Consider the following 13,808-nt stretch of genomic DNA (forward strand, 5'->3'; position numbering starts at 1 on the left):
TCTCCTCTGCTGTCTGTAGCCTACAGCATCTTCACTTCTCCCCCTGTGAAAAGTAGCCAGTAGGAAGACTTCACACATGCAACTTTACAACATAAAGGCTACAAACTGTGAGAAAGTGAAGTAGTTCTCTATAAACCATAATGAACTACTTCACTTACTTACAGTTTTTGAATAATGAAAAACACATACATTAATAATATTTTACCCCCATGGGTGAATTAAATTTATTTTAAAATTTGTAGATGTACATAAATTATATTTAATGCATTCAAAACCAAATGAGGAAATCAAAGACCCTCTTGGAAAAGAGGCAACATAAGAGAGAATGACATTCTTTGTTTAGATCATGTTGAACAAGTATAGGTCAAGCAATTTATTAACCTGGGGAAAAAGTGCTACACACAACAACCACTGAAGACAGTTCACCACACCTTAATGGGAATAGGACAGAAGCACCTTTTCTTAGCATAAAGCTAAAATGGAGATCTATAGATTTTAGGGAGTTTTCTGTGTAAAAAACTCCAGATATAACTACTTTCCACAGCACGAAGCAAAACAAAGTTCACTCCTTTGAAAAAAGGATACTTGCAGTGACATTGTTCCATTTCAAGTTAAAGTACTTTTTGTGAACTGCTTGACTCAATTGGCTGCTAAGACCTTGGTTTCACCAACATTTTCCTCCTACAGAGAGCTTTAAGTGCAAAAAGGCATACAAGTCCTTCATAAGAAATAAACATGGAATTCAGCCACATGCTTTCAAATAGTAATCATATATTTAATTGATATACATATATTGCCACCATTGGCACATACGATATTGCACACAGTGATGAAATGTTGCACAGAAAAAATAGATATATCTTTAGTGGGCAAAAACATTCCAAAATTACAAATAAAGTGGAATAATGCTGAAAAGGTAAAACTACATAAACAAAAACAAAACAAGACATGCTTGCTACACCCTATTAATTGAGCGACTCACAACTTACATAGAACTAGCCAAGCCAAAGAACAGGCGTGTTAAGGGGCTTAAACATGTAGCATGTCACACTGTTCCCAGTCAGCCCCGGCCCTCCAAATGTGCTTGGCCAGTGAAGAGCCAACTCTTCGGCATCATCTTGCATTAGGTGACCACCCCCTTCCATGTTTACATGTAGGCCGATACCTGGATGGCTGAGGAGTGGGGATGGCAACAAGGATAGGGAGGAAGGAAGAGAGGAAGAAGCAGAAAAAGAATTCTACTCCTGTTGTTTCTTAAGAGTTTGAAAAAAACTCTTTAGCACCACGAGTCGTGCACTAGCACACAAGGGGCTGAGACACAGACATGAAAAAGAGAAATCAATCATAAAAAGCAAATCTGCAATCCAAAGCACCAGGCCAGCGTGTAAGCATGCGGAGTGTGTAAGGCACCACGTTGTTTATATGCTGAAGAGGATGCTCCCGACCAGGTATCGCTTATCTATACCAGTGGCTCCAAAAATAGGTGGCCAAGGACAGTCTAGTTTGCTGGTTTCCAGTCAATCTAAACATGGGAGCAGTCATTGAGTTCAATGCTGAGGTACATCTGACATATTCTGATTGTGGCCAGTATCTCTGGAATTTACTGACAGAGTTTATAAAACTGCTATCACACATCTATGAGATGCGACTGAACTGGAATACAACCAGTTGCTTTCCGTGTGGCAGCCCAAATATTTACAATTCGACCTAAACTGAATCTCATTGCCTGCATGATATTTGGGCTCATAATTCTAAGTGCTATGTATGTGCATCAAAGTAGCTCCACTGAACTTCACACTTGCTGATGTTAAATGGACGGGCACCTCTGCTAATAAATGCACAAGTTTAAACTTTAAACAGAGAACTGTGCTGCACTGTAATTTCCAACTATAAGATGGCCCTACCCACAGTGTGAAAGTACAATTTGAATTGAATTTGAAAACCACTTTTATACCAGCACACTTTGAAACAACTTCCACTATTACAACACCAAGCCTTTGGATGGTGATGACTCGGTACTCAAACTTGAGATTCATACAATATCTGCTGATAAAGATACATATGGAAGGGTCCTTGAGCCAATATTTTGGGAGACCAACGAAATCTATAACTTAGTGCAGATTAACATGCAGCAATAGCACTCCTTGGCACCGTTTAGACTTGATATACGATTTAACATGTTTACAAAAGCACTCTGATTCAGATACTTTTTCATCATGATCTGCTTAACTCTGCCGGTGAAGCCCGTTACATAGCAGGTGTAGAGCGATTCTTTAAAGTTGTCTCCTATTCAGGCCATTTGCTACATGTTCTCACTGCATTTCATCTATCGTAACACACATTAAGTACCTGTATAATGAACACATTGCATCACGAGACACAAAGGTAGTCTATAATATATCCATCTGCATGGCAACAATTTCAACGGAAACAAAAGTTACAATATTAATATATCTTTGAATGCCTCTGGAAAATGTAATGTCGAGACCCATTCAACAGTTCAATATACTTGATTTTGTATGCAATGCATATTGCACAACAGATAGAGCACTTATTCATTTGATGAAAATGCCTATATGTTCTGTTACCAGGTTCCAATGCAGGCCTAGCCCTCTTTTGATTCATGTGTAAACACATCTCTACTCACAGGTAAAGGTAAAATGGCAAATACACGTGACAACCCTTTACAAAGATTTGAGAATTTTGGTTTAAAAATTAATATATTTATCTGATTTGTGCTGAAGTCTTTAGCTCACATGGAAAGGAAACATTTTCCTCAGAACTCAATAATTCCATTTGAACATTGCAAACACTTTTTTTACAATAGCTTCAACTGGTACAAAAGTTTTCTGTTAAGGGAAATTAACACTCAGTTCAATATTGTTTGTCAAGTAGGAAACAATGTTCAAATATAACGTTATTACTTTGTTTAGCAGCCTGTTACTGTATTAATGGTGGATAAGTGGAGTAACATCCAGCGATGAGTGACATGTCATAACTGTCAGGTCGTGGAGGTTTCTGATATTTTGGGTGATGCTCCCTTGGAGTTAAACCATTAAAGTTAAATCTTTAGATTTCTTTCGTTATACAATAGTTTTAATTATATTTCTCTGCTTATTTTGTTTACTCTTGAATGTTTTACTTATATCAATCGTCATCTCCATCATCGGCCTGCATCTCTTCTTGTTGCTGGAGCTCACATGCCCTTTTCTCCCTCTGTTTCTCCTGAATCTTCTTCATCTCTTCAGCGTATTTACAGAATGTATTCCCAAATTTGGACCACACTTTATAGGGCACTGTGATTGAGTTGCGGTACGTGGGCTTCACCTCGCTGACCCTCATGAACACTCCATACTTATTGGATCCGACGTCGAAGAAAAAACGTTTGTTGTCCACAGTCAATGATGACCCTTCAGGCAACTCCGCAGGCTCGTCCTCCACGCCATAATCGTCAATAAGTTTAGCCAAAGCGTCACGAAACTCAATAAGTCCCTGTGCAGGCAATGCAATGGTCTGGCCCTGCGTGGATCCCAAGCCAGGCCCCCGGTTTACGGTCTGTCGGATCCTCAGAAACCGTCCCCTCTGGTTCTCTTTCAGATCCATGTAGTATTTCCGATTCTCCCGCACCAAGAACTCGCTCTTGAGCGCTCGTCGGGGCTCGTCTTGCACCATCCCCGGGTTGCTTGGTCCCAGCTGGGCATAATGTTCGATAAAGTCCCCCAAATAGTCACGGAACTCGACTGCCACAGACATAGAGAGAGTGAGGCGGCTCTTGTTTCCACCGGCCCCGACTTCTGCTATCTTTAAGAAGCGGCCTTTTGCGTTCTGCTTTACGTCCAAATAGAAGCGTTTGTTTTGGATGTCAACCCGTTTCGACGCCAGCTCTTGTGTCTCATGTTGGAGCCCGGAAGCCGAGCCCGCCCCTCCTGTCGCTAGGTGCATGGAGCCGAAGCCTGGGCCCGGAGCTGCTCCTCCCTGCTCACTTCCACTGTCTCTGTCCGCCATGATGCTGCCTGCCTTCTCCCTCCGTCTGCTGCAAAGCCTCGGCCTGTCATACACAAATCTCGCGAGATCTACATGGAGGTGTAAAATGTGCTCAGCCTCGCGCAAGTTCAATATTTCACTCAATATTTAGGCTAATCTAACTTTACCTCAAACAAGACCGTGTAAGAGTTTGAAAAATATTTAGTTAGATTATGTTCAAAAGTCACGTCCTTTTCCGCTCAAATAATGTAGGTCATGCGCAGATTTCGTTCATTCAAATCCAACTGTTTTTCACAGAGCAGATCCTCCTTATGAATTTTGAAGACTTTTGACTTTTAATATTTAATCTTTGTCGTGCCCAAACCCACATATCGACTCTTTGTAAACAGTAGAACTTGTTTTTTTTTTCTTCAAGTGTTAATTTAGCCTTCCTAGCGTTAGCATAGTGGTTAGGCTACATGTTAAGCAACTTTAGCTAATTTAGCCTGTTAGCCTCAAATTAAACCAGTGGAGTAGAATTAAACCATCCTGATAATGTAGTTAAATGATAGACTTACCAGTATTTACTTTTGTTTGTTTTTTTTATATTTTTGCGCAGGTCTGTGGACATCATCTGTGGCTCCTGAAGTTTATGAGTCGGTTTCGGGGGAAAACTAATCTAATATGAACTTAAGCTTTCGAATGGAGGGCAAATAAGTGTCTAGGTGATGTACCAGACTACTATGAAACAAATATACACACATGTGATCTAAACATATCCTTATTTCGCATATCCCTAAGTTCTCTCAAATGACTAAAGCACATCCTGTCTCTGTCACTGATGTCACTGAACATACACTCACATTTTGAAGATATTTTGGGGGGAAAAAGGAAATTTGTGCTGACAGGGAGGACATTAGCCTTTGTGCCACATGAATTGGCTACAGAGTTTATATGGACCATACATAGGTAAAGATATACCTTTATATCACTTGAACGCAGCATAAGGCCTATTCCTCACTGAAACAGCATTAGGTTGAATAAACTACACTGAAACAATATATTTAGACTGAATTAGGCCTATTTACAAGACGCTCAGTCATACAGGACCTATCCACACTTGTTTCAGTGTATTCCAACTAGAAAAAAAGACACTGATTGAACTATATAAAGCTGAAGCTACACAAACTTCAGTATTCCTGGATAGGCTCCTAGGAGGTCTATGAATAACCACATTACAGTATTCATTTTCATAGAATGTTACACAAATTGATAGTTTATTGTTAAGCAATGTGTTATCATTTATGTAGATCATACTACCACACTACAGTTTGTTATGAAGAAGTGATGAGTCCACAGTCAATGGAGCAGTGTCCAACAAAAGATCTGTGCGTCATTAAAGCTGGTTCAAAGTTTTGTCATCAATCCTTATACCAGCATGGTGTGAACTTCAGTAGAAACCTAGACTTAACTTCACTGTTTTTAGCTGTTTAACTGTTCACTGTTTATGTTATTTAAGTGCTTTTAAAAGCAATATCTCTTAATTCAATTTGACTGTGTAACTTTTATCTACTTTCATGTTCTGGCCTCCCTCAGGACCCCTCCCTCAGGACCCCTCCCTCAGGACCCCTTTCTCAGAACCCTTTCTCAGGAGTCCTCTCTCAGGACCCCGTCCTCAGGACCCCGTCCTCAGGAGTCCTCTCTCAGGACCCCTTCCTCAGGACCCCTTCCTCAGGACCCCTTCCTCAGGACCCCTTCCTCAGGACCCCTTCCTCAGGACCCCTTCCTCAGTCTTCAAATTGGACACAGTACTTAGTAGCAAAACCATTCCAATGATTGCGTCTGGTTGCAACACAAGATGGACCAGAGTCGTGGCACGCGCAGGGACAGGCGCACAAGTTCAGTATTGCACGCCCCACAGCTGATGTCAGCACGCACTGAGGGACCGCAGCGGACCAGCGCCCCCTTTTGGTTAAAGTCAAATACTGCAGCGGTTTTCAATGTCTGTGCAGGTAAGACTATTTTTTTGAGTTAGTAATGATTTAGTGTGAATAAAAACAGCAACACTATTTACCATATTATACATATTAATTACTTTCTCCATTATGTGTTGGAGTTTTGCTTTTTACTCAAAAGAAGAAGCCACCAACTCTTATCAAAAATTAAAATGATATGCCACATGCTTTGTTTTGCATCCATAAAATTTAGAAATTAATTTGTAAACGAATTTTATCAGAATATCCTTTTTGCTTTTATGCATATATGGTTAATAGGACTTCAGCACCATGGAGAGCACCTTCAATGCACAGGTAGCAGTGGCAGCAGTAAGTGCCAATTAATTCACAACCCCTTTTCTGTCTCTTTTCGCATGACACAGGTTGTTGTTTACTAGCAATGAAGAACAATACTGTATATTTTCTTGAATATATATTATTGTATTGTCAGTCACATAAAGGCCCTGGTTTATTGAGCCTATAATGTGAATATTATATTGGCAACACAACTAGAATTTAAACTGTATATCACATAGTCAATCCAAAGTTGTCTGCTAAGCCAAATAAAAATAAACATTTGCACCAGTTTCATATTAAATGACCATCATAGTTAAGAGCCCAGTTCTGATCTGTGTCCAGCAGATGTCGCTCTTTATAAATGCAGCGCACTGGTATGCGCATTCTTACCTGCCTCAACCCTCTGCCACTAGAGTTACAACTTGTTGAAATCAGTTATCATAAATAAGTAAGTTTTATTAGTATGATATACGTGTCTCTTTGATAATTAACTAAAGCAGTTTGCAAAATTGATTTAATATGTAAAAAATGTATGTATATGTATTTAATGCGGAACCTGAATCCCAGTTTTTCGAGGGATCGCATGACTGTAACCAGAATACTGGGTATGATTTAATATGATGAGCTGCTAAAGTTGTTCAAACAGTGGAAGAATCTGACAGCATTGGCCTCCTTAGTCATCGCAGCCATATGAAATCTTGTGTCTGGACTGCGTGCTGCTCCCTCCTTTCTCTCCAAATTAGCGCGCTTGATTTTTTTGGAGTGATGCCTTGGCTACAGTGAAATGAAGGAGGGAGAATGTGGATTTAGGGTTTGGTTGATTTTATTCGGACATAAGCGTCGCCTATAATCCACTATGGAGTGAGTGACATACAGTAGGCTAATTGGGTTTAGGAGCGAGGAGATCGACCCTGTGCCATCAAGGCTTTTACACTTCTCCAGTCGTGCGTTCCTGTTGACGGAGCCTCTTGGCAATCTGCATTATTTTCTCTCCGTCTGTGGCTGGTGGGGGAGGCGGACAGAGCCGCGGTGGAAGGCGGCGTGTTAACGTTGGAGCTGCCCAACACAATTTTTGTTTTGTTTTTGGAATGAATCGTGGATTGTATCTTGCGATTGGACCGACAAACTTGTTTTATGTTGCAGCATCTTGCGTATTTCCCTTCGCTGCAGATGGTTCTGAGAAGAAGCAACATAGCTGTACCCCAGCACTGCAATTTTTGGGCAAAGATAAGTGTGGCGTCGTCTTGCAGTCAAGGCTACTGTGGAAATATAATGGGCAATTTGTAGATGGGAGAATCCATCAGTTCCTCGCTCTGTCTCTTTACAATGCCTTATTATTAGCAGTTAGCAGTAAGTGTATTTGGAGCCTAGCGTCTGATTAAAGCCTGCCGTTTCCCTCTAAAAACCAGCCGAGAAGCAGCAGATCCCGATGGCATGGACACTTATGCAAGGTCTGCCGCGCTGCCGTGCTTCTGGAGCCTACTTGCTGTATGTTCTTCTAACCCAGCTCCACCATCGCCAGCGCCCCGCAGCCCACAGAGCCCTGCCGCAACGCGCCCAGCCACCCCCTAGCCAAAGCAGGCGGCATGAGGCTTGATTCAGTGCATTTATCCATGCTGCTCATCGGGGTCTCATTCGCCTGCTACTCCCCGAGTTTGAATTCCCTGCAGGACCAGGCTTACAAATCCGCTGTGGTGATCGAGGGCAAGGTGCAGTCTACGCCTGGGAACGTCAGCGCGGAGCCGTATCGTGTGAATGTCAAAGTGCTGGATGTGTGGCCCGTCAACAGCGGGGGTCTGGAGCGAGAGCAGCTCGTCACTGTGGGGGAATTTGGATCTGAGGCGCCGTGCACCAAAGTCAAGAAAAACCATAAGTACATTTTTTTCATGGACCCCACAGATGAACCCTTAGTTTTCAGAGCATCGTACGCGCCAGTGGACACGAGCGGGAAGAACCTTAAAAAGGATGTAGGGAAGATCCTGTGTGAGGACTGCGGTAAGTTCATGTTTTGTGGATTCCCGGTGAAGTGCAACCCGGAAGAATGATCAGCTGCTAATAGCCCCTGGTTTATGGGCTTCTGCTAACGTGTATACTGGTCATTTGTAGTTTTTGTGACCACGGTGCGCTCTTGGAGACAGTGGACACCAGGTAGGTGCCTAAGGGGCGTCTATGCAGCAATTTTCGACAACTCTCGCAGTCTCCCATAGCCCACATGATCAATCAAACTCTCTTTCTCTCTACCATTGCCTTTGCCTGAACCGCATCAGACATGCGCCTCGCACTGTTGCTCGAGTGGAATTGCAGTGTGTATCGAACTATCTGCACCCAACAAACCGCATTACACTGGACAGGGTTTGCATACAGGAGCTATTCACTGCTAACAAGCTTTAATCTTTATTAGTGCGTCCTTTCACTGCACGTAGGATGCTTGTAGGCTCTTGAGGGAGATATCTTTTCAGCACCACGGACAGCGGCCTGTAGCACCCATGTCACGTGTTCAAATTCACGCTGTTCTAAGCAAATTGGTTCCTAGCTATATTTAGTCTAGTGTGCACGGCTTAAACAGTTAAATACGTTTAATAAGACCCGTATAGACATGCAACTTCTGCCAGGAATGAGGATATAATAAGCTAGTTACTGTTGCTCATCAAGAGCAATAATATATTAGAATACTGTATTTTGTAGGTTAGATAATGATAAGCTTGTATCACTCAAATTTTATTTTAGATATGCAAATTAATAAACTTAGATAAAACAGTTTCTTACACCTTTCAGTTTTATATTTATTTATGTTTTATTTGCCTGGCAAATGCAGAATGATATTTCTCTGTATTTTTGTAAACACTGGAGAAGTGTGTATTTGGATTCCAGGCAAATGCTTTGCAGATATTCCCTTTCAGTTGTGATCAAACAGCATCTGTGGATAAATAGGGAAATGTGAGGCGCATATGTGGAGTGGTGTATACCTCTTTGATAGCAGTGCAAGATCAAATTGGAGAGGCACATACACACTGCACTTCCCCTCGTTCTGCTGCAGTCACTTGGCTACTTAAACTATCCATCCTATTAACAGCTGTCACCTAGCACAACCCTTATCACCTCACGTGATCCCCTCCTAATGTGTCCAAGCAACAGACTTTTCAATGGCTTAATCAAAGTTGTCACAGGTTTATGTTTTACCCCATAAAGTTGCCACATTCACTTATTTTAGTTGTTTCAAAGATAGCATGTGATTTGTTAGGTAGTAAGTAGTAACCACTAACATGTATTTCATATTTCACAATTTCTTATTCCCGGAGGAAACATGGCAAAATATTGTAGCCTACATTTGGACATTCAAAGCATAATCTCAGAAATCTTAACAGTAGGGAAACAAATAAAAAGTGTAATTGAGCAAAAATACAATTTGTAATGTCTAATTTTAGTACTTTATGAATATGTTTACCTTTACCACAGTCAAAGTCTTTTTTGCAGTTTCTATTGACATTTGGGTTTTTAGAAACACATTACTCTAAGAAAAACCTGGATTTTTATATTTTTTTTAATAAATGTAATATTGCTTCAACGGCTCCCTGTTGCTCCTTGAGAATACTAGACATGTGAATCATATTCAGGCAGTGCTGTAGTCCAGGTCTATGATTTACCACTGACAAGCTTGTTGTTTTATGGTTAGAGATGAGTATGCCATTTATCTGCTTTATAATGGTCTGCTGCTGCATTAAGGAGGTAGACAGGGAGAAGTTTGGGGAGCTATGGGACAAACATCTGTACTACTATGCTAAAGTTTTTTATGTTACTTTGGATGTTGGTGTCTTATTTATTTGGACTCTTTGGGGTTTTTTTTAAGGATGTATATCAAAAGACTATTATTTTTATACTCGTGTGTGAGACTCACAGTAGTAGAAGAGCACTTAATAATCGAGACACACTAAAAAAGTTTGAGCTGCAAGTATGGGAAGTATATTAAAAGCTCTATTTACATGTTCATTTTTATTTCATGTGTCCTTACTTGGGGAGTATTTTAAGTCCACACCCATGCCATAATTTTTATGATTTTATATAAGGCCTGATAAAGAGCGTGTTTGGTTGAAACATGTTGGCTTGGCCATGTAAACAAAGGCTTTTTAATATACTTGCCTTGTGTGGCTTTTAGGAGTGCCTGGATTTTTCAGTTTGGTCCTTGTTTCCAGTAGCACGCTCTACTAGTTTTACTGATTGGAACACTTTTGTTCCAATCAGTAAAACAATAGTGTTTTCTAAATCAAATTCATTCATAGAAAGTAATTCCTTAAAGGTTTAAAAATATTTATTTAAGTTTTATGCAAATTCTTACGTTGATAATCTTGATATTATATGTATAGTCAGTAAAGGGCAGATTATTAAAATACCATATTCTAATGAAGCAATTGTAAAATGCTGCAAAAAAGGTGATTAAAAATGAACATTTCTGTCAGATTGACATTGTCTGAATATTTTTCTTGAGATAGTCCTTAGATTTCAGTATATAAATTTTTATCAGTATCGCCCATCAGACAAAAGTGTTTTTCGAGTGTTTACACTCAAACACTCAGGCACACCTTTCACCTGCTGTTGAGGCCTTAGGGATTAAAATGTGAAAACTTTGACCCCCAGATTGTGACGCCTCAAATGAAATTATAAGATTTGTCATGTATTGTATTGTCCAAGTGTCAGAAATAGCCAAAAGCTCAATTTGGTCATTTAGAAGGTGTTGTGTAACTAAAGCACTATCCCTGAACTCTTGGAGAGGCAGTTATGGTTCAGGCTGTCTACTGTGTTGCTATCACTTGCTGTGCAACTGTGCAAAGTCAACTCTGTTTTTACAGTTAGTTTAACATGTTTTCTCAGATTATTTTTCAGATGATTCCTATTATTTATTTCAACAAAGAACTACCTTAAATTAGTGTGTATTTGTGTGCTATAATACTGAATTACAGTATGCCTGAGCTTATGAACAATAATAAGCTTACACAAGCATTCAGCTGGATAAGAACTACACAATAGGTTTGCCTTGTCAAATACTTGTAGTTTTTACTGAGTAAACTGTACACATCGGCAGCATTCGACACTTTTTTGTCTAGAGTGATGTGTAAATTGTGTTGTAGCTTGTTTTAAAACATTTTGGGTGAAGCTTAATCATATAAAATCAACCACCAAGCTGTTAAAAGAACAGTACAGTAATCACAGACCTAGCTGCATTTTTTTCAGTCTGAAGAATGTTGCCTTCACCACAATGAGGCAGTATATGATCAGGATCTGCACTGAAAAAGTTGAAAGGGATGAGTCCGTTGGGAATGTCACAGCAGTTGTTGTGGACTCCCTGCCCCTGAGGCTGGAGCTGTGTCAAAAACATTCAAAAGCCCATAGTCCCTGCACAGTGCTGGAGTTATGTTCAAGATAACAACTGTGAACGTCTCTGCCATATTGGATTTTACTTTGTCCTTAAAGACAGCAGGCAGTTATTCTGGTGCAGGACATTATATGCAGTCAGCTTGAAGCGGATATGTTCTTTTGACCAAACCAGCCTTAATGATGTCCCTTTGGAGAGAGGCATTTGTGGACACTGTTGGAACATAGTCAGAAAGATGCCCAGTGTGAGTGTGAGCAGACAGCTGTGCGGATGGAAACATTCATGGCAGCTCTGAGAGGGGATTTTCTCCCGCATACAATGAACAAGTGACTTTTGCATGTAAAAAATAGATCACAGATGTTGCTAGGGCCCTGTGTAAAGTCTAGTTTGACTCAAAACTTAGAAAAGAGAAACAATAAATGATATAGTCTTTTTAAATTTGCTATTACATTTTCTTTATTATATTTTGCTTAATTTGCAGTTATTTTACGTTTTAAACCTGTCTTATTTTACAGTATTGTTTAATTGTTTAATAATTGTTCACATAACACATTTCTGCTGGCACCATTCTCACAAACACTTATTATAAATAATATGCCACAAGGTACTAATGTAAACTCATAAATCTTGCCATAGTATTTCTGTTCTTTTTCTATCACATGGAGTCTTTTTGTGTTTAATTGGAATCATTATAGTTGCTATTATCTATTGCAATATTTACTGAGTTGTTGAGCTCAGACTGAATTCTACTGTACTTTCTTTTCACTGAAATACTAAATTGACGAATAACATGCATTTGAGCCAGTTGGCGTCATTTGTGCAGAACTTAATATTTTAGCACATCTAGTCCTTGTTATGTTGAGAAACTGACAGAGCCAGTTTTGTGTTTGATGGATACTTTTTATGAACAGTATAATTGCCCGTGACACAGGCCTGTTGTCAGTGGGATCATACCAATTACTGTTGTGATCAACGTTGTCTTGTCATGTTGTGGAAGCGTCCTATTATTGCACAGTCCAAAGAGGGAGGATAGAGCTAGCAGGCACACATTTCATGTTGTTTTGCTTGCAGATCAGTCTTGCTTTGGGCAGAATGCCACGGAAAGCACATTCCACAATATTCCACAAACTGGTTTATAGATGACAACAAGGATTTTGATTGCAGGGTACCCAAGGTTTGTATAAACAGCTTAAGGCCCTAAATTCTGATGTCAGTTTATTGTTGAGTTCAGCCTAATGCATTGAAAATATGGTACAAATAACACTCCCTCATCATCTAAATTTCTTGAAAAGTCTTTACTGTGCAAATTATAGAATATAGTGATGGCCTGTGCATTCACGTCATAGTGCCATGTCAACAGTGCGGGCTCAAGGCAGTGTGGACTTACTCTACTCCATTTACTCTGCACTTACTGTAGACATGGGCTTTGTCTTCTCTAACATTATGCACCACATTTGCTGCTGTTTGACTATCCCGACCCACACTTAATCCTTACATTATTTTGGCATGACCTAAAGTGTTTCTGTTTTTTGTTTTTAAATATGCTTTTTTGATATATATATATTCTGACATACTCTGGCAAGCCAGTTTTGCATCTGATTGTTTTATGACTGAAGAAAATCTGCAGTTTTGTATGTAATGTATGTATGTAATTTTCCTAATAGACCATAGACAACAAATGAACCGCATGTCTAGACTGTAAACATGCATGCTAATGAAAGAGTGTTCTAGTCTTTATGAAATAGTTTGAATGCAGTTGCTGGAGCTCTTCATTTGCAAGCATATGCATGTTTTACTGTGCAGGGAGCTACAACCCTCAATATTATTAGAATTTATATTGTGATCTGTTTACAATACATTGGCTTGATTGTCCAAGAGAGCAGAATAACTGTATAGAAGCTGACAGTGTCCATGACAGGAACTTCAGCAAAATGATAGGGAACAAAAGGACCAAGGGAAGGGCAAGTGTGTTTGTGTGCAGCCAGAGTGTTGAAAAGAGGGGCTGCCGGCACTCCTGCTGGGCGCCTCCCGGTGTCTTTTACGGGACGTGTCCGGCCATGTTCGTCCCACACACACAGCACATATTCTGAGAGAAGGTTTGTTTCCTCAGGTATGTTGTAGGTGTGGATTGATGTGTGTCTTAACATGAAAAGACTTTATACCTATTGGAATTGCTTGTGCAAAGT

The 13,808-nt window shown here is 40.1% G+C and overlaps 2 protein-coding genes across 3 annotated transcripts in view; one reads left to right on the plus strand and one right to left on the minus strand.

Annotated features, from left to right (window-relative positions):
• Positions 1 to 200: 200 nt before the first annotated feature.
• On the minus strand, positions 201 to 4,042 carry puraa (purine-rich element binding protein Aa). Its single transcript, XM_033979004.2, has one exon. The coding sequence runs from the start codon at positions 4,003 to 4,005 to the stop codon at positions 3,148 to 3,150; it is 858 nt and encodes a 285-aa protein (XP_033834895.1). The 5' UTR covers positions 4,006 to 4,042; the 3' UTR covers positions 201 to 3,147.
• Positions 4,043 to 7,587: 3,545 nt separating this feature from the next.
• The window catches only part of nrg2a (neuregulin 2a), a 58,430-nt gene continuing 52,209 nt past the window's right edge, over positions 7,588 to 13,808 (plus strand). Inside the window, exon 1 of one of the 2 annotated variants that reach the window (XM_033979002.2) lies at positions 7,588 to 8,249. In XM_033979002.2, the coding sequence (XP_033834893.1) occupies positions 7,841 to 8,249 (409 nt within the window). In that variant the 5' untranslated portion in view covers positions 7,588 to 7,840. The remainder of the gene's footprint in view (positions 8,250 to 13,808) is intronic. The other variant, XM_055226727.1, reaches the window with a different exon arrangement.

This window comes from Periophthalmus magnuspinnatus, chromosome 14 (genome assembly GCF_009829125.3).
Source record: "Periophthalmus magnuspinnatus isolate fPerMag1 chromosome 14, fPerMag1.2.pri, whole genome shotgun sequence".
Classification (NCBI taxonomy): domain Eukaryota; kingdom Metazoa; phylum Chordata; class Actinopteri; order Gobiiformes; family Gobiidae; genus Periophthalmus; species Periophthalmus magnuspinnatus.